The sequence below is a fragment of the Vespula pensylvanica genome, chromosome 19 (genome assembly GCF_014466175.1).
Source record: "Vespula pensylvanica isolate Volc-1 chromosome 19, ASM1446617v1, whole genome shotgun sequence".
In the NCBI taxonomy this organism is placed as follows: domain Eukaryota; kingdom Metazoa; phylum Arthropoda; class Insecta; order Hymenoptera; family Vespidae; genus Vespula; species Vespula pensylvanica.
In genome coordinates, this window is record NC_057703.1 from 1304203 (window position 1) to 1324858 (window position 20656).

At 35.8% G+C, this 20656-nt stretch overlaps 2 protein-coding genes and 1 long non-coding RNA gene across 4 annotated transcripts in view; 2 read left to right on the forward strand and 1 right to left on the reverse strand.

Annotated features, from left to right (window-relative positions):
• The window catches only part of LOC122635666 (putative uncharacterized protein DDB_G0277255), a 35854-nt gene extending 35158 nt beyond the window's left edge, over positions 1–696 (reverse strand). Inside the window, exon 1 of one of the 2 annotated variants that reach the window (XM_043826147.1) lies at positions 678–696. The gene's annotated coding sequence lies outside the window, so the exon portion shown is untranslated. Of the gene's footprint in view, positions 1–192; positions 534–677 lie in introns of those variants that run through there. The other variant, XM_043826146.1, reaches the window with a different exon arrangement.
• Positions 567–20639, forward strand: LOC122635669. The gene is made up of 2 exons (XR_006328719.1): positions 567–609; positions 19456–20639. It is a non-coding gene; the product is annotated as an uncharacterized LOC122635669 (long non-coding RNA).
• LOC122635660 (LIM domain-containing protein jub-like) lies at positions 13245–20639 on the forward strand. Its single transcript, XM_043826118.1, has 6 exons — positions 13245–16024; positions 16533–16623; positions 18487–18656; positions 18737–18799; positions 18890–19072; positions 19208–20639. The coding sequence occupies exons 1-6, from the start codon at positions 13997–13999 to the stop codon at positions 19427–19429; spliced, it is 2757 nt and encodes a 918-aa protein (XP_043682053.1). The 5' UTR covers positions 13245–13996; the 3' UTR covers positions 19430–20639.
• Positions 20640–20656: the final 17 nt, after the last annotated feature.

Below are 20656 nucleotides of genomic sequence, written 5' to 3' on the forward strand. Positions count from 1 at the left end.
GCTTCTAATACAAACGAAAGTCCTGAATGAAATCGAAAATGGTAAAAGAATTCCGACCGACAAAACTGGTATTTTTATCTTCAATCAAAGAAAGAGAAAAAAAGAAAGAGAGATAGAAAGAGAAAGAGAGAAAGAGGATGTTTCGATAAATTATATCAAAACTTTATTAAGTGGTTCTAGTATTATACTCACTTTTACAAATATATATCGTCGTGTTTTAACGAACGGAGGACAAGAAACAAATTAGAAAAATTCTTCCCTTTCAACGACAATGAAGAATCATTTTAAATTAATCATCGAAGCAAGTTCACAATCCAATCGAATTAGAATTAACGAAGAAATCGAATGATAAGAACACAAACAAGCACTGAGAGACGATAATCATATCACGTGTCACAAAATTCACGAATTCTTTCAAGCGTTACCTCTCTTTTTCTCTTTCCTTTTATCACGTAGAAATAAGAATGATCGTTAAGCTGAACATATTCTTTTCGAAATAAAAAAAAAAAAAAATATATGAAAGAGAAATAATGATAGACAAAGCGAGAGCAAGTTATATACATATATATGTGCGTATGTATATATATATATATATATATATATATATATGTATGTATGAAGCGACACAGAAAGCAAGAGAGGGAGAGACAGAAAAAGAGAGATGAAGATGAACGAACGCGGAGCGCATTCGAAGTGCACGCGACGAGCGCTGCGCCAGAACTAACTATCCGCGCGAACGAGTAAAGTAGTAGCGCTGCACGTTCTATAGTATAGTAGTAGTCGACCAAGCGGGAACTCAAAAGCCAAGCGAAGGAAAGAGAACGACCTTCCTGTATGGCGATATACTAGCTTCAGAGAAAACTCGACAGAGAAAGAGAGATAGATAGAGAGACATCGAGAGACAGAGAGAGAACAAGAGAGAGACAGAGATAGAGATGGAGATGGATAGATACGTATGACTGTAGATATATTCGTAGATGTGTGTGTGCGTGTGTGTGTGTGTATGTGTTTTAGCGTCGGTGGTGCGGGGGCGTAGTTTTGCCGCTTTCGTTGAACAGGAACATGGACGTCGTATGTCCACGCAAACGTTCCTTCGTTCGCCGACCCTTTGCTTTCTTTTACGAGATACACTCGGACCCAGGACGACGGCTTGTTACGGTAGAGCAAGCCTACTCAAGGTTCACTTTAAGTACAGGCCCTTTTCTTAGATTTCTTCTTGTTCTTTTTCTCTTTCTTTTTTTTTTCTCTCGGATTTGTTGGTTTTTCTCTTTCGTTGCTATCTCTCGCTCTCTTTCTCTCTCTCTCTCTCTCTTTCTATTTTTTTTTCATGCTCTTTGCTAAGCACGTTTCTTATCAATAATTTTTTTATATACTTATTAGTATTACACATATAATTATTTTATTATATCCTGAGTAGGTGCGTGCGTAAATATTTTTCAAATCAACTTGATTTTTTATAATGCGCGATACAGTGATTTCAGAAATTGTTTGCCTTTATGGGTTCGAGTTGAGTTTTTTGAGGAATACTTATCATTTTTGCAATTGGTATAAAGAATGAACTAACGAATGAAGTAATTTTCTTATAAAATTAGTAGTAGTTTAAGAAATAAATAGGAATGTCAATGTGGAAAGTTAGATCGCGAGAGATACGAAACGGGAAACTGTGAGTGAGTTAACTTTCCTAAGAGGATAAATTAGGCTAAGTCGATTACAGCAACGATCGATCGCATATGTACTTACCCTGTCGAATATATAAGGTATATGCGTACGTAATGTGAAAAAGGAACGTCGCAAACACAACATACATAGACACACACACACACACACACATAAAACGATCGTTAAGAACGTGCACGTCCGGTAATTTTATATTCTATTAGTTATTCCATTCACATAATCCAATGAAAAGAAGGCTCGAAAACGAGAGAAGACTTTAAGGAGACATTATTTTGACATCGTTTTAGTGTCTCTCGTCTTCGGATATCAATGCATTTTTTTCTTTCTTCAATGGGGGTTCAAGGACGATAAAATTTTTTGTACAGATGCATACACGAGCTCGAGTCGAAAGTTTCCTAATCAAAAGTGATTCGAAAAGTCGAAGCTTTTTTTAGGCTACGTTTTTTGTTGTTTTCATTTATTTTTTTTTCAGATTGTAAAACTATGAGTTGACCACCTTATGTGTATATAGATATGTATAAGACGATCATTGAAATTATTTATGTAGATATATGCTGGAACAAAGGATACACACCGAAGTAATGGTTTACTCCTACGTGATGATCGTTCGACCAAAACAAAAAAGAAATATTTTTTACGACTTGATGTACGACATTGTTGCCGGAAATTAAATTTAACAACAATCTTTTTTTTTCCTTTGTTTATTATGAAAAATCTATGATTATTAATGAAAAAAAGTCGAAAGTCGTAAAAATTCGAAAGGAAAATTTTCTTAAATGTATTGTGGCAAAGAACAAGATCAAAATTGTCTCGTGAAACATTCCTCTTTCCTAGAGTAAAAAGATCATAGAAAGAGGGATTAGTTTGAGTAGGGTAGAGAAAGGATAAAGAACGTCGAAAAACTCTTCCGTGCTAATAATTTGAGACTTGAGAGGGGAGTGAAACAGGTAGACTGACGAAAGAACAGGCCGAGAGAATCTTCGAAAAATAATTTTTCTCACAATTGAGAAATTTTATTCCTCGGATTTCTCATGTTTTCAACATTCCCAAATGATTTTCACTTTTCACACGGAAGACGGAAGCCGATGATTAATCCATCGAGAAAGCGTTTGTGCATGGAAGTTTTAATCAGAAATCTTGCATCTTACGAACTTGTCTCTGTTCCTATCTTTCTTCATTTTCTCTTTGTTTTTTGTTTTTATATGGTTTAAAAATTTCTTTCCTTTTTTCTTTTTTTTTTTTAGGATGAGTTCACGTTTGAATTCGCTCCGTTGAAAATTCTTAGACGTTTCTTGTTTCTACCCTCTTTGGTAAAAACGAAGATCTTCACGCGAAACGTTTTTATTTTAACAAATCTTCTCGGCCGAGTCTAGTAGTTGATAACGAGATACGTTTTGTCACGAACAAGGAGTCTCCTGTCGAGGAAACTCGTGCCACGCGGGGTCTGGCTTCCATCGAGACGATCTCGAGGAGAAAATTCAATTAGCTGCGCTAGCGAAATGCATGTTGCATCTGCTTGCAATCGGCAAGCATGAAAATTCAACAAGTATACGACGTACGTTGTTTTTTTCGTTTTGTCGTTCTTTCCTTTTCTTCTTTTTCTTTTTCTCTTCAGTAGTATTATTTCAACTCTGATCTAATTTGTTGGATTTGTTCAGTGTAAATTTTGAAAATTCGCGACATTCCAAATTCTAGAGATTACAAGACGATTAATCATTGAAGAATTTTTCTTTTATTTATAATCATCATTCGTACATTGGATCTTTGTTAATTAGATGATATCTAAGTTGATCGGATTAGTTGAAATTTCGTGATTTAAAGAACCGAGACAGGATGAAGGTAATTTTCAGGCCGTAACACTCAGTGTTACGGTGATCTTTGGTTTCGGGTACTGACGAACAGGTTCGCCTTGCAAGGTGAGATGCGTGCCTCTCTCTCTCTCTCTCTCTCTCTCTCTCTCTTTCTATCTCTCTCTCCCTCTCTCTTTTTTTCTTTTTCTTTCTTTCTTTAGGATCCCATCTCTCTTTTTCTTCGTGCTCGATGCGCAGAGCACACGGTACTTGTACCGTAGTAGATGCATATGTATATGTGTGTACGATATGTAGGTATGCAGGTGCATAGTAGGCGTATATAGAAAGAATTGCACACACGAAGGAAGAGCCTCCTCGCCTGTGGGAAAGTAACGCAACACCATGAGACCCACCAAGCTGGACCGCGGCTGCCAAACTCCCATAGGCAGTGTCGACGTGCATACCATAGGGAGAAAAAGAGAGAGAGAGGGAGAGATGTACATGTCCTATAAGGATAAACTTCCTCACCACCATGCTTCCGATTTATTTTCCTCTTGAATTTTCTTCTCTTCATGTTTGTTTAAAAAAAAAGAAAAGAAATTTTTGTCTCATTTATTTATTGTTTTTTTTTTTTATTTTTTATACACTTTCACGTATTTTCATATCGTTGCAAATATAATTTTTCTGTTGTTAAGAATTGAAAGAGATCATTTTTAGCTCGTCGATGACATTGTTTAGTTGTTACCAGGTACAATATCAAATCGATATCGAGATTCGTCTTCCGGTCTTTGGTTATAGTGGTTATCTACCGTTTCCTGAACTCGAATGAATAGGATTGTATTTTCCCATGGTCATCTATGGATTCTCATGGGTGTTACTTTCGCTCTTTGTTAAGAGATTATTATAAACGGTACTTTTAATTGTAGTATTTATATTTGTATCGTCGGTAAAATTTGAATGAATTAAATAATCTCTCTGGTGTAAATTTATTATCGTGGAGTAAAAAGGCTGGGGGTGTGAGAAGAAAAGAAAATAAACAAATATTTACGAAATAGTCAGAAGTGTGGAAGATAAGGTTCTTTGCAAAAGTAAACATTCTAGGGTCTAATAAAATCCGACTATTAAATGTAACTATGTACTATATATATATATAAAAAAAAAGAACTTTCACGGAGCACGATAAACGTGCATAGTACCGTTGTATATTTGTTCTTTTCTTTTCTCAAGAATGAACAGGGCCTTTTTTGTCCTAAAAAAATGTCTTCTTACTTCCTACAATCTGTTTGTGAAAAAAGACACGCACATGGGTGGGATGATAATATAAGTACACCTTCTTCGTATTTTCAACTGAAAGTAGTACATATATCGTCTTTCATTGACCGTTCTTCTTTTTCCTTTACTCTTTTCTTTCGTTGTTACAAACGTTTCAATTTGATTATATAGTATGAATGAGATCAATTGATAATAAAAATAAAAAAAGGGAAGATGATTTTCATTGAATTTTCTGTTCGTTTCAGATACTTGAAAAAAGTATGTTTCAAAGGGCTGTTTCGACGAAAAAGAGGGGGAGATTTTATCGGATCGGACGATCGTTATTAAGGACCAGGTGTGGACTATTAATTTATGGTTAGTGCTTTGGATTAAGATTGAGCTTATATAGTTACGTCAAGGATCGTTTAGCGTCTGCTAATACTGGTCTAGTCATCCTGCTGATAGAAATTTATGATTTCCTGTCAAAATTTAATGAAGGCGATAAATTATATTTGATTTTGTCGATTGTTCGATCGACATTTTTTCCTATAGATATTCCTGATTGATTTATATTGTATATTAATGTTCGAGTTAAGTTTATGTTCGACGTCGAAAAAAAATAATTTCTTCGTTCGTGCGTTCGTAATAATCGTAAAGAATCTTCTTACATAGGTACATTGTGTTATAAATTAATTGGATTCATCTCCCGCCTCACCCCATAAAGCAATTTATTCGGGAGTGGCACTAAATATGTAGGTCAGATTCTATATCTTTTTCAAGGATGATTGACTTACATTACACGCCTCGTGAACATTAGGATTTCTTAAAACATCCGACGGAAATGCGTCGAAGAGCAACCGGTGAACATCTGACGTTGGGTTTGCTAATAGTAGACCGGAAAGTCTTCTCTTAAAAAAAGAAAAAAAAAGAAAAAAAAATACTGTGACACGAAACATTAATCGAATTCGAAATAAATTCATTATTTAACGAATAGAAACATTTCGTAAAAAGAAAAAAAAATCATCATGGATATTCGTATCTCTCCCTCTCTCACTCTCTCTCTCTCTCTCTCTCTTTCTCTTTCTCTCTTTTGTTGTACTATAGTCTTTGGAATCGGAAGATGTAACGTCAGAATTTGTTGGATTATATTATCTCATATACCTATATACGCATATACAGATAACTAAACGAATACCATATGACGAATAAGTTATGACTAACAACGACGAATCAAATCAGAGTGTAAACAAAAACTCGATCGCCCACAGGCTTAACTTTCACGAACAATGGACGTTAAAAGGGACATAAATCGTTCTCGTCAGCGAATTTATCATAGTCCATAGAAACGTGACACGTCCACAAGTTGAGCTCTTTATAAAACACCTTGTGCATGTATGTATTGTTCTTTATTTATTTTCTTTCTATTACATTGGGATAGATAAATTATACCTAGACGAGATGTAGGTATTTAAACAAAACAAAACAAAATGGTATGATCGTCTCGTTGATCTATTTATTAATACGTCGGTGGATCCATTTAAAATGATTATTCCATTAGGGGTTGGATTCTTCTGGCGTGACCATCGGAGGGTCGAAAAGAAATAAAAATGTGGGAGACACACCCTTTCGAAGACCTCGCCCTTATTTAGGTGTGTCCCTGTTGGTTGTTGCACTTTCCACTCTTGGTAACGAAGACCTGCAAACACAGGCCATTATTATGTCCATTTTCACGCGATAAGGTACTTTGATAAAAACCGATTACACAAAGGAAAAAAAAAATAGATAAAAAAAATATCAAGGAAAGATAAAACGTTCCTTACGATATTTATGGTCCATCGTGATAAATTTTATCTAAGACGATGTTTTTTTAATATTTTCACCGATGATGCCCGGTAATCTTTGAATATTTTGCGAACATCCGGGTTATTCGTTTTTACAATTTTTTTTTTCATTGTTCACCACCTCCCACTCTCTTACCCTCTTCTATGTTTATACGAATATTCTATTTCCTGGATAACAATACAGTCGCTTCGATCTGTTGCATCGAGCATCTATTTCGTGCACTTCCGCTCAAATTTACTTCCACCAAGGTAATTTAATTCGACTTCCGGCGGAACTTTGATCACCTAAGCGTAACTAAAAAATGACCGAGAAATGGAAATATAAATAATCGTGATTTTATTTCTCGAGATCGTTTCGAACATTCTTCTTCTTCTTCTTCTTCTTCTTCTTTTTTTTCTTCTAGTTGTTTTCTTCTGTAAAAACATGTGAACAATCAGCTGATCGGATCATAGTAAAAAGCTAAAGATAATGACAGCAAAAAGGAAAGAAGAAAATAAGAGAAAGAAACGTTAATAGTTCGTTTACAGTTGGTAATCATGTTTAAAATATATGCGTTTATGAAAAGAAAGTTGCACAAACGCGTGTAGGTTTTAATGCTTTCCTTGAAAAGTTATTTCCTTCAAACGTTAGTTAAATAAGCACGGTCAAGCCCCACCCCCATATCCTTTTTTCTTTGTAGCTTATTTTCATACTATTAACGTGTTCTTTTCGATTGATCTTTTAGATCTGATATAGAAAGGTAGGAAAGTTTTTCAAAAAATCCTAAACCGAGTATAGTACTTCCGTTTGGATACGGTCCGTTCTCGTTCGATCATTAGAAATAAGAGAAATGAAGGGGAAAAAAAACAAAAAAAAAGAAAGTAAAACAAGGAGAAAAAGAAGTGAAATTGAAATTTGTAATTCATTTACGTAATACTTTTCATTCTATATTCTTTCGGTCGCGATGATTCGATACCGTTAAATCTGAAAACGACATCAAACGGTTGAGTGGGCTTGTATTTTCTCATTGACATAATTAACGACATACACACACACACATATATTTATATATATATATATATGATGGCAATTATTATTAAAATTGTTCCGGAAAAAGAACGTGCTCATAATCTGCCTGTTGCACGCAAGAGTTTTTGCCGCTTGCGCAACCCTTTCGAACGAGTTGAATCTCACTTGGCATATCGTTTGATTTCGAATATGTGTGCGTATGTGTGTGTACTGGTTGGTTGTTGTGTCCTAAGTTCGTGCGTGGGTACACCAGCTAGTCAGCGTGTCTACCTACCTTCTAATACGAGTCCGTTGCGTAGACGCAATAGAAAACGGTCCTTATATCGCAATTTCTTTACGAGATTCTAACGCTACGTAAGAGATTGTTCTACGCAATTCCTTTCGTCATCTTATTTTTAACACGAATTTTTTTTTTTTGTTTTCGAAATAACTCTCGAGCAAAAAATTATCTCCCTTCACTTTTTTTTTCGTTCTTCTTTTCGACATAATTCAACGTCAATTGAAAAAAAAAAAGAAAGAAGAAGAAGACAGAAAAAAAGAGATAATACTTTATTATTTAAAAATAATTAGATATGTAGATATCTGTTAACGTAACTCGCGAGAAATAATTATGATTAGTAAGTTTTCTCTCTCGCAAATGAGAGATAAAGATAGTGGAAAGACGTAACGCGGATTTAACGGGATTACGACATGACACGAACTAGAAACATTGGTTTCTTCGTTATGGTGGCCGGTTATTGGAACACCATCGCCGACATAGAAGATCTAGAAATTCGAACTTCCGAAAGGGACCCGTAGGTGTCTCAAGCGTCATAACTTGGAACTGGTAGCGCGTGACCGTCTCGTGTGACCTCGATGAACCGAAACTGGTATCATCGATTCACGAACTATCCTCAACGTGATCCTTACTATAACTTTAACTCTATCTGTGTATGCTTGTTACACCTACGTAATTCTTACATAGGAGTAACAGCAGCCATTCACGAGGATACTTGGAACCTATCGTAAATCCATTCGCGCTTGTCGTCTTCTAACAGCTTTCGTTGTATCTCAGCAACGAGCAACGGGTGTTTCCTCTTTCTGTTGTTGATAAAATCTTTTCAACGATACGTTAGTAAAAGGGACATTTGTATAGGAAGTACGGGAATCGATTATTATTCGATTTGTATTTAAACAGCTGCGAAAAAAAAATTGATATGGTCTCATCGAAATATCTATAATCATTGATTTCATTCTTATGTTATATATATGTGTGTGTGTGTGTGTATGTGTATGTATCTATGTATATATTTATTTATTATCATACCAATTTCAACTCACTTATAATACGTAACTACATATGTTATCATCCATATATACGTCCGAACGAAATAAGCGCTTGGTATACCGAGCACAACTGACGCGAGAGATAACGTGGGAAGCGTCCTTCGTGTATAACGGCCTTCCTGAATTGCGTGAGAGAAGAGAATTAAGCCCTCGTTATATGCGAACTCGTTCTTAGGTATATATGTATGTATACATATATATATATACATATTTATATACTGAAATAATAGCGAATAATCGATTATTATATCGACTTTCGTCCACTTTTCTTCTATTTTTTTTTATTTTTCGATTTAATCCCGTACTAATAATCGCGTAACAATAATCTACGATCTTTGACAATAATCGAAACATAATTGTCGATATATAACAGATACATATATAACTACTTGTATAATTAATTGCAAGCGATTATTGTATCAACTTCCTTTGCCTAAAAAAAAAAAAAAATCATTTTCATTTAACTTCAAGAATTTTTTTCTATTCGATTCTAATGAATTTTTAGAAAATAAATAATTCCGTGTGAAAATAACTTACGATCTTGAACGATCATCGAAAAAAGAATCTTTAATATATTATGGATACATAATATCTATATAATTGATTACTATAATAGATATGGATAAAAAGTCGAGAAGGTTTCTCGTCTGGTATAGTAGGATTACAAGTGATTTTTTTCTTTTTTTATTTTCATCTCTCTTGTTGCTTTCAGAATCGCATATCCATTGAAAGCTTAAACGAGCCCCTGCGGTCGTCGTTCCGAGCTCCCGGCTCTCTGAGAAAGGAAAGCGAACGAGCGAGCGAACGAACGAACGAAAGAGCGAATGAGAGAGCGAATGGTCTCCTCTCTTTGTCAGAAGAGACCTATTGTCTCTCCCAGGATGGATGGGAACCGCGGCACCTCCGGCATGGATGGTGGATATAGTCTCGGAGATTATTTCTTCGAGTAGGTAGGGTAACCTGTGCTCAGAAACAAGCTGAAAAAGTGTTCATTTATTTATTGCCAATGAAGATAAATTTTTTCTTTCCATCTAAATCTTATTAGCTCATTTCTTCAATTCAAGAACAAGCTACAAATGTTCATCTATTTGCCAACGAAGATTCGTTTTTTATTTTTATTATTAGATCTCTTTTTTTATCTTCTTTTTCTCCTTCTTCTTATTATTATTACTACTACTTTTTAAAATTGTATGGCTAATTCATATTTATTTCATCGAGCATGTGTTCAAAAAAAAGAAAGGAAAAGAAAAGAAAGGATTTTCTTAGTTTTTTATTTAGGTGTACCTAACTGTACACCTGTCTTCCGTATACGTTAAAAGATTTAATGATAAATCACTTCCCTCGTAAGATGACGCACAATTGTGTCTTATAATGATGATTAATGTTATAGACCAGGTAATGTTAGAGAAGTATTGATACATATAGATACATGTAGAGGTACTATGTATCTGTTAAAAGTTAAGTGTGTTTATTTTGATCATTTGACAGATCTTAATCTTAACAGATATCTCTAATGTCTGCCTGTAAGTATAATTTTTCGTTGTTACGATATGTAAAGTATTTTTTATTAAGAGAGCTAAATGATTTCATTTAAACGGTAAGAAGATAGAAGAGAATCAATAAATCCGATCGAGATTCGTTTTATCTCGAATGAGATATACGAAATGTGGATTGTATGTAAGTCTTCTTCTCTTTCTCTCTCTCTCTCTTTCTTTTTTCTCTCTTTCTTTCAAAGATATCTTCTTTTCAGGGAGATTCTTGCTTCCGTTTGAATTCTTGACAAGGTAACGACCAAGAAACGGCATATCTACTATATAAGTACATGCGACTCGACGTGTCGTTTGTAAGTACGTAGACACGTGTACGTTGACGAATACAAACGCACAAATACACACACGTCAAACTTCGGAACGCCAAAGCAAGCAGAACTTCCGTTGCTCGAGGCGTAGTCGAAGTTGTCGACACCGTCAAAAGGTGTAGGAATTTAATTCGGTGGTAATAAAGGAAGTTGAAATGTTGGAATGCAGTCTTAAGTAAATCGAGAATTATATACTAGTTTTATCGTTACCTTCCCTTTCGATCTATGAAAAATATGTTTTCCTTTAGAAGCATGTCGTATAAAAAAAAAAGAAAAAAGAAAAAGGAAAAGTAAGAAGGTTCTTTAATTCAACAAACAATTTTTAGAAAATAAATCTCAAAAAAAAATAAATTATTTATATATATATATATATATTTACATATATAAGTAATGAAATAATATTGAAGAAAGATCGTTTTTTATCTAAACAAATAAAAATATAAAATTACTGCGCTTAGAACCATTCTCTCGGAAGGGATAAAGCAACCAACAGCCAGACCGGCGTATATCTCATATGCATATGCATCGAATACCAATACTTATCTATACCTATGTCTATACGGTATTATCATTTAAATCTACACACAGATATAAACTTATACGTAGACACATGGTACTCGTACAAATTCTCCAACTACATTCGTGTACATTATTATCATTTAAACGTGCGTTCACGTAGACGAGACACTCGTATGGATTCTCGACTAATTACATGGACGATAAACTAGTATCTTCGCATGTATATATATATATATATATATATATATATATATATATACACACAAACGTGTGTGTGTGTGTGTCGCGTATGTATGTAAGAGTAGCGTGGAAATGCACGGGTACGATTCTATTCCCGTAGATTCTGAACTATGCGTTGTGCATAGAGGCAACGTTTCCTGTGTGCTCTCCTTGCCTTCACAACTCTCTTATACGTTTTACGTTACAGCATGAACGCGTGCTTCTATGTAACAAGTAACATCTATGTATACGTATATGTGTATGAGCACCAACATAGAAGGATGAAGATCTTTGTGTTTGTATGGTATGGTGGGTGTTCAGAACCGTACGATGCGAACTTGTTGTTTATTCCTCGTATCGACATGGCACCTACACGAGAACTCGATGTCACTCTCGATGCACACTTGGAACGACACAACGTGCATTGGTCACTGCACTTCCGTCCTCGAGAAACATGCGAGCTCGCTCTGTTCACGTGAGTTCATGCGATACAGTTTTTTTTATATACACATATATATATATATGTATGTATGTATGTATGTAAACATGTATGCGATATTTATGACGTCAACTGTCGTTTATTACGAAAACATCTTTTAGTAATTAATTATGGTGTCATTTTTATTTATTTTGAGTTTGAGTATGTTCTAGGAAAAAAATGGAAGAAGAGGATTCCTTTATATTGTAGATCATTGCGGTCAGTGATCTCGCAGATTTAGAGTGTTATAGAATACAATAATAATATTGTAGATCATGCGATTATTATATGTTGATCGAATGAATCTTATGATAAACTATTTTTTTTCATTTCTCTTTTTTTTTTAGCTGGCAATTCGCAATTATTCTGATTCACGTGGAAATGGAAGATCGAGACACGTTGGATAAAGAAAGATTTGTTAGTATTATATAGATCATTGTGGTTAGTATTATATAGATCATTTTACCGTATTTGAAGTATTCACCGAAAACTTCATCGATTAGAAAATAATACAAACGGCGCATGCGCGATTTATCAAGATCTATCCAACTAAGTAACACGCGTATTGCTTTAACCGCAAAAGGTACGATCACGCGCAGGTGTTCCAGTAAAAGGTGGGTACTACTTCATATTACGTATGTATGTAGGTGGAGATCGAACCTTTTTTTCTCGCCTTTCGAAAATATAAACTTTTCGATGTCTCTGGTTCTTAACCACTCGTTCAACGTGCGCGCCTACGTGAATTACGTTCCTTTCGCGCGTAGGTAGATTAGATGGTAAAGAAATCGTGTGTAATTCTATGTTTGTAATACGAGTTGTGTGTACAACTGGTGCTACTCGATCATAATATTTATCGTAGTTCGATCTCTATATTATGATAAATTTTCTTTCATAAAAACTTATATCGCTTTTATGAGAAAACTTTTCGTACGAATCTTTTCACTAAAAAATGAAAGAAAAAACATCTTTAATATAAAATAATTAATTAAAATAAATGAGAAACTCGACAAGAACGTTCGATAGAGTTTCAAAACTATCTATCTCATTGGATTAATATCAGTATAATTCGATTTCGATAAGTTTATATTCTCTGAAAGTCATTCGAAAGTTAGCGCATTTAATTCAATATATCACGTGACTAGTAAGACCTTGCATAATCGTCAACTAGATGGCACTGTCGACTATCGCGACAGTGGCATCCTCGTATGGCCATTTATCGAACTAATCAGTGATTCGACCAATGAACAACTACTCTTCTGTCGTATACACACACGTACGCATTAAACTAATATACATGTAATTTCCGCAGGTGGTGATTTTCGGACGGTGGAGAAAGAGAGAGAGAGAGAGAGAGAGAAAGAAGATTCAGAGCCCAACAACGTACGGGAATCGACCTGACGACTTCGTGTGACAGAGAAAGAGAACGATATAGAAAGATAGAGACAGAGAGAGAGAGAGAGAACGAAGGAACGACGCGCGTATGCTCGAGGCGCCTTCATCGCGGGGCGTATCCCAAGATCGCGAGGTAAAAAGCATCGTTTCTGAGTGCGTCATTGCGTGTCCTTCCTCCTACTCTCTTATTCGTAGACTTTGGTATATCCTGGTTTGGTGTAATTTACAAATATAACTCGTATGCGTCGTCAGAAAAGAAGAGAAAAGTAAGAGAGAGAGAGAGAGAGAGACAGAGTGAGAAGAAAGGGGTAGGTGTGTGAGTTCGTACGTGTGTGAGTGTGTGAAAGAAAGAAAGAGAGAGAGAGAGAGAGAGAGAGAGAGAGAGAGAGAGAGAGAGAGAGCAACACATAGAGCATCGAACTCGATTTGACAATCGGATGGACGAAGAAGATCGGCTTTGTGTTTCATCGCGATGAGACGTTCGTTAAAGTTTTCCTTTGTCGAGATAAGAATTTAAATTTGTGCTTTAAACTTTCTTTTTTTTAAGTTCCGTATCTTTTTCTTCCTTCGAAAGTGATTAGAATTTTGTCTCGTGTTATCCGTCGTCGATTCGTTATCGTGGTTTATTCATTGCCAATGTGTAACTCAGCCGACGCTTCGTACGTGCAAAAGTTAGGTTATCTGCAGTTAGGAGATGATAGCTCGGACGTTGTTGGTACCTCCGGTACCGCTAGGCTCTCGGGCTCAAAACCCGAGGCCCAAGTGCCTGTTCCGAGAAACGTCACTGCTAGGAACGATGTTAGGACACCTGGTAGACCCGTAGGTGCTATCGAAAGCTTCATCGAGGGTAACTCTTCTGACAATACTAGACAAACTATTTCTGCTGATTATAAGCTTTACGAACGTGAGAATATTATAGCTGCTTCGAGGTTTGCTACTCCCAAGCCTGTTGAACAAATTAGTGCTCAACAGCAACAGCAACAACAACAACAACAACAACAGCAGCAACAGCAACAGCAACATCAACAAAGTCAAGGACGTGTTAACAATCAACAGGCACCTGTATACGAGAATATAGACTATTATCCGCAGCAGAGTCAACCGTTACCTCCTTATTATCACCCCGTTGAATCTAGGAAAAGTCCTAGAGATAGTCCTAGAGGTTCTCTTGCTGGAGAATCTTACGAAGCTAATTTTAGAAAGGCTCAGCCTCAGGTTCCCACTGGAAGTCGTTATCAAACTGCTTCACCTGCTAAGGAACTGCCTCCTTACGAAGCTCCTCCTGTTTATGAAAATATTCAGGAAGTTCATTATACTGATAATGCACAAAATAAGCCTGGACCTCAAGTTCCATCTAATTATTATCATCCTGCGAATATCAATGGAGGTGATTACGTCATTATGACTGGAAAAGTTGGACAAGGACAAGCACAACGTGGTATACCTCAAAGTCTGTCTTATACGCAACAAAGAGGAATGAATTCTAGGGGTCAGAGTTATGATGGGTCATGTTTACAACGTACAGCTGTTGATTGTCCTTCCAGATATCTACAAGGATCATCTTCCAATGCTGATCATCAGTCTGGTAGAAGTGCTTATGTACCGCCATCTGAACTACATACTCCAACTAGAAATTTTAGCTATGATCAACAGCAGCAACAACAACAACAACAACAACAACAACAACAACAACAACAGCAGCAGCAACAGCAACAGCAACAACAATCTTCCAGATCAGGACTACCTTATCACAGCGAATCACCTCCAATACGTTTGCCACCAGAGCCTCATCATTATCGCAGTTCTCTTGATAATACTGTAGCTGGACAGCAGGCATATCGTACGTCCCACCAAAATGACATGCAACAGACACAATTTCGTCAGGATTCACAAGTATATAAGCAATTTGTGGAGCCATCTACAAGAAGCATGAATACAAATTATACTACAGAAACTCAAGCTAGAAATTCTCCTGTATACGGTAGTCGTTCGGAACAACCATCTTGCAGAAATTCTCCATGTTATTCTCCCAGTCGTACAATGCCACCCAACGATAGGAACTATCATCAACAAGAAAATAGATCAGATTTTTCTGCTAGGAATTCACCAATTTATTCTTCCAATCGTTCTGCAGAACAATTACGTTTGGGTTCTCTCCAAAATGAGAGGAATTATACGCAGGATGCATCCGAATCGTCTGGTCCGAGGAGTTCACCTTTATATTCACCAAGCCGTACTGATCCTGGTAGAGTTATTACACCAAATAGTAATAGTATCCGTAATTCTCCAAAAGCAAGTCCAACTCATAGTCAAATTCCAAGTGATATTGGCTTACAAAATGTAACAAATTCTCCTAGACACATTTCACCTCCTTCCACCAATGCAGTGGGAAGTCCTGTACGTGTGCAAGTGCAAACACCAGTGACCAGTACCGTGACTTTAACCAATGATTCTGATTCAACTGTTAATGTACCTAGAATTACAAGCCTACCACCGGGTGTTACCAGTGGCATTGCTGGTCCTGTATTTCTGAATGCTGGTGTACCTGTATTACAAAGATCCTCAGAACCAGAACCTGAAGAAAGAAAGTTGGTTAGTCCACCTATAAAGCCTACTCCTGGCAAAGGATTGTTGCCATACAATATCATTCCACCTAGACCATCGGTAAGAAAAGTTTAGCAACTTTTTATAAATATATTTAAAAAGGAAAAGAAGAAAGAAAAGAAAAAGAAAGCGCAACTTCTATCTCTCTGAATTCTGAGTAACATAAAATTTAATTGGTAAGATAAATTTAATTTGAATATCGAGCTATGTAGGTCAAAGATACAAATTCTTGTCCCACTTTACTTTATATCTCAGTATACGTCCGATTTCTCTGGCATATTGCCAAAATTTCCTAATTCGAATAATATATATGCACGTATTATAATATATAAAAATTCTAAAAGGCAGGAAAAATAAAAAAGAATTGGTATATGTCATCAGGCAAACAACAAGGGAATATTTGATTCCCGATGCATCGCGTCATTTCAAAGAATTCTTTCTTCGAAACTCGCGATGAATCAGAGGTCAAACATTGCCTCTTATAATACGTACGTTCTTTTAGCACCAAAGTGCAAAGTTACACAAATTTATGAGAATTTCATTACAAACGAATATCAATTTTATACAGGGTCCAACGGAAGCGGAAAGGAAGATAGAAGAATTAACGAGACAACTCGAGGAGGAGATGGAGAAGCAAGAGGAGGAAGGAGAATATTTCGGTAATTTAAATTAAAAAAAAAAAAGAAAGAAAAGAAAATAATAAATAAATAAAAAATACAAAATACAAATAAAAAAGACAGAAAGGAAAAAAAACCGAAGAAAAAAGGAATATTCCAGAACACTCGTTCGTTTCTTTCTCTCTTTCTATCGCTAGAAAAAAATAAAACTTATACGTGTTATCAGCGAGTAAGCATGTTGGTTATCAACCGGTGACGCAAAATCAAGCCCATTTTCTCGTTATCAATGCTCGCTGTTAGCTATTATGCAAAGTCAATCGTTTAGGAATGCCAACGAGGACGACTCTATCTATTACTCCCTCTCCAATTTATGTGTATATATATATTTCTGTCTCTCTCTCTCTCTCTCTCTCTTATAGATTATACTCATTCGAATTTCTTTTTTTAGAAAAGATTCATCGGACAAATAATTCTCACACGAATAAGAAAAGACGGCTCCATTGAGCCTACTCTCTTTTCTTATATTTTTGCAGAAAGAAGAACGGGGGAGTAAAGAGGACGGAGGAGGAAAGCGATGCAAGCAAGCAAGTAGGCAGGCAAGCAGGCTGGCGAACAGAAGGGAGGAGGGAGAGAGTTAGGGATGGGGGTGGGGCGGGGGTAAGAGGGTTATCGAACGTGCCGATTCCCACGCTGCCAGCACCCGTGTGGACCGGTTCCTGAAAATCGAGCTGCGTTCCAACATGCCCGCGATACTTTTTAACACGACGTTTCGTTGACATTCTCTCGAAAGCCATGGGTTTCCACCTACGTGAAAAAGGCTTTACGATTGCCAAGCCTAAGAAAAGATATGCATTCTACACATACATATATATATATACACACATATTTGTATGTTATGATGTATGTATGTATGAAATGCATGTATGTACTGTATGAATGTAATATATATGTGTATATTGTATGATTGTTCAGCAGCATGCTCATTGCTGTTCATTCTTTGAATGTAGAGAAAAAGAGAGAAGATGACAACGACACGACGATGTTAAAGAAGAAGACAGGTCGAAGAGAAGAAACACGCCCGATCGTTTTGTCACCATGTCTGTCCTCCTACCTAACATTATTAACTCGGCTCGCTTTTGTGCCGCGTTTGAGTTCTATTATTCGTGCAACGTGCTGTATCGTATCGGCGGCCGCCAGGTCGCTCGGTGCGGTAACTAATCTCGTTATAGATAGACCAGTCCGACTCGTTGGTAGATTCTAGTTGTGCTAGGTCTTGTTCAGTTAGCTTTGACTAGCTAGTTAGCTAGCTATCTAGCGATACGAAGTCGTGGAATCGAAAATTTGACGTACTGAAGATATAAAGAGAGAGAGAGAGAGAGAGAGAGAGTTTTCTTTTGCTAAGGAATGTCAGGAACAGTTTTACCCATCGACAGTTGTAAGTTTGTCTTCCAACGCGATCTTGACAGTGAACAAGCTGCTGGACCTTACGCATTGTGATCGCGCACAGCTCGAATGTGTATTTTTAAACTTTCCTTTCTTCGTAGCTACTGTGTTGCTCCTCCTACTGCCGTTACCGTTTAATCCAAAGTCTCGAGATATAATAAGTTTTTTTCAAGATGGTATTTCTATTTGGATTTTCAAAGATAATATTTTGTTATTAAAAATATTCCTTTCTGTGATAGATATATCTTACTTGAACTTAAGAGATGAACTTTCAATTTTTTTTCCTTATATATATATATATTTTTTTCTTTTTTTAAAAGATTGGTCTTATCTCATCTATGGGGTCAAAAGTACTTGGTATTGTTATTATTATACATATATATATACATATGCATATATATATATATATTTGCTTCCCTCGTAGATAAGACACGACTAACGTCATTTAAAATGTTTTCACAGGTATTTGTCACACGTGCGGTGAAAAAGTGACTGGTGCTGGACAAGCCTGTCAGGCTATGGGTAATCTTTATCATACGAATTGTTTTATATGTTGTTCCTGCGGAAGAGCTTTACGTGGCAAAGCTTTTTATAACGTTCATGGAAGGGTTTATTGCGAGGAGGATTATTTGGTAAGATAATGATCTCTCGTCTAGCATGATATAATCCCGTTAATAATATTGATCGTGTTAAAATCATTTTCTCTTTGCAGTACTCTGGCTTCCAACAGACAGCCGAGAAATGTGCTATTTGTGGTCATCTTATTATGGAAATGGTATATATATTCGATCTTTATTACGATCGATCGAAATTTATATGATAGTATATCACATGATCTATATTATTAAATTTCCTTCCTTTATAGATCTTACAAGCTATGGGTAAATCCTATCACCCAGGGTGCTTCAGATGTTGCGTATGCAACGAGTGTCTCGATGGTGTTCCTTTTACGGTAGACGTAGATAATAAGATCTATTGTGTTAACGATTATCATAGAATGTTTGCACCTAAATGTGCATCTTGCGGTAAAGGGATTACTCCGGTCGAGGTAAAATTATATTTTCTTAGAACGATCGATTTTTTCTTTCTTTTTTTTTTCTCTCTCTTTTTTGAGATCCTCTATTACGATCAAAAATTGTCTTCTTTTTTCTTCTTTTTTTTTTCTCTTTTTTCTCTTTTTTAGGGTACCGAAGAAACAGTTAGAGTTGTTTCCATGGACAAAGACTTTCACGTGGATTGCTATGTTTGCGAGGATTGCGGCATGCAGTTAACAGACGAACCCGATAAAAGGTGCTACCCACTCGATGGTAGGCTCATGTGTCGCGCCTGTCACATCCAACGCATATCTCATACACAACCAAGAGCACCACAGCCGGTATCTGCCAGCTATCAATTCATGGGATAAAAAAAGAAAAAAGTATATATATACAGATATATTAATGTGTATGCGTGCGCGCTTCGCTTCTATTAGAAATGTTTCATTTCAATTGATTTGCGCACATAAAAGCCATCCTATAATGATTAACTGTGCGAACTTGTGCTTCGATCACGTCAATCCAATAAAATTTCTCTTGAATTGCCTGAAAGAAAAAAAAAAAAAAAAAAAAGAGAAAAGAAAAAAGAAACAGAAAGAAAAAAAGGTAAGACTGCTCCATATAAATCTATACACTGCCTCTTGGGATCATATAATAATTTTTTCTTCCATTTTTTAAACAATTTTTTGTCACGTTACAACTGAAGATTTCTAGGTATGCCTATTAACGAGATATGTAATATATATATATATATTTTTTTGTTTACGGTACTCTTCGAATGCAGTGATTTCATTAGGATGAGCAAGTTGCGCAGGCAACTGTGATATAATAGCATAATATCGATTTGTTAAGTGGCGAACATTTTATTCCTTTTACTTGGTGTATATAATAGTACACGTGTCTCGTTGTTAATAATTATTATAGTTATTATTATTATTATTATTATTGTTATAATGTAATGCGTATTGTTACGAAAAACGTAATGGATGAACACACACATACACATACACACAAGACGGTTCAACGTCCCCGCTGAAATGGAAATTCCTTCGTGTTAATTATAGTATTTATATGCAATTTTAATGGACGTAGGAGTCGTTAAGTCCTTTCATATGTTAATTAATATTTATCAAGGATTTGTGCGCTCTTTCAGTCGATGCTGATAATATAAAACGAATAATATGACAATATGAAATATAATCGTAAACATTGTTCTCGTAAAATGTTAGATTTGTTTTTGTCAACTACAATCAAACAAGTGGAATGAATTTAATAGAGCATTTATATAAGTGTGTATATATATATATATACACACACACATGCACACGACGTAGTTCGTGCTTTAATATATTAGAATTTAAGCGCACAATTTTTAAGCTGCCAAAAAAGAAAGCAAAAAAGAAAACAAACGATTGATTTTTATCAAGATTTGCTAATATAATCATTTACATATTTACAATAGTTATTAAGTAATGAGTACTGTAGATAAAAGTACAATCTCTCTTATTTAAATATACATATGTACGAGACAGTATGTATGATAACGACCGTGTTTAATAAAGGCGAATCTGACAGAAATAATAGATACGTACCCGACA

Coding starts and splice junctions, on each gene's coding strand:
- LOC122635660 (XM_043826118.1), top strand. CDS start 13,997: ATGTGTAACTCAGCCGACGCTTCGTACGTGCAAAAGTTAGGTTATCTG. Junction 16,624..18,486: donor GGAGGAAGGAGAATATTTCG/GTAATTTAAATT, acceptor ATGTTTTCACAG/GTATTTGTCACACGTGCGGT. Junction 19,073..19,207: donor AAGGGATTACTCCGGTCGAG/GTAAAATTATAT, acceptor TCTCTTTTTTAG/GGTACCGAAGAAACAGTTAG.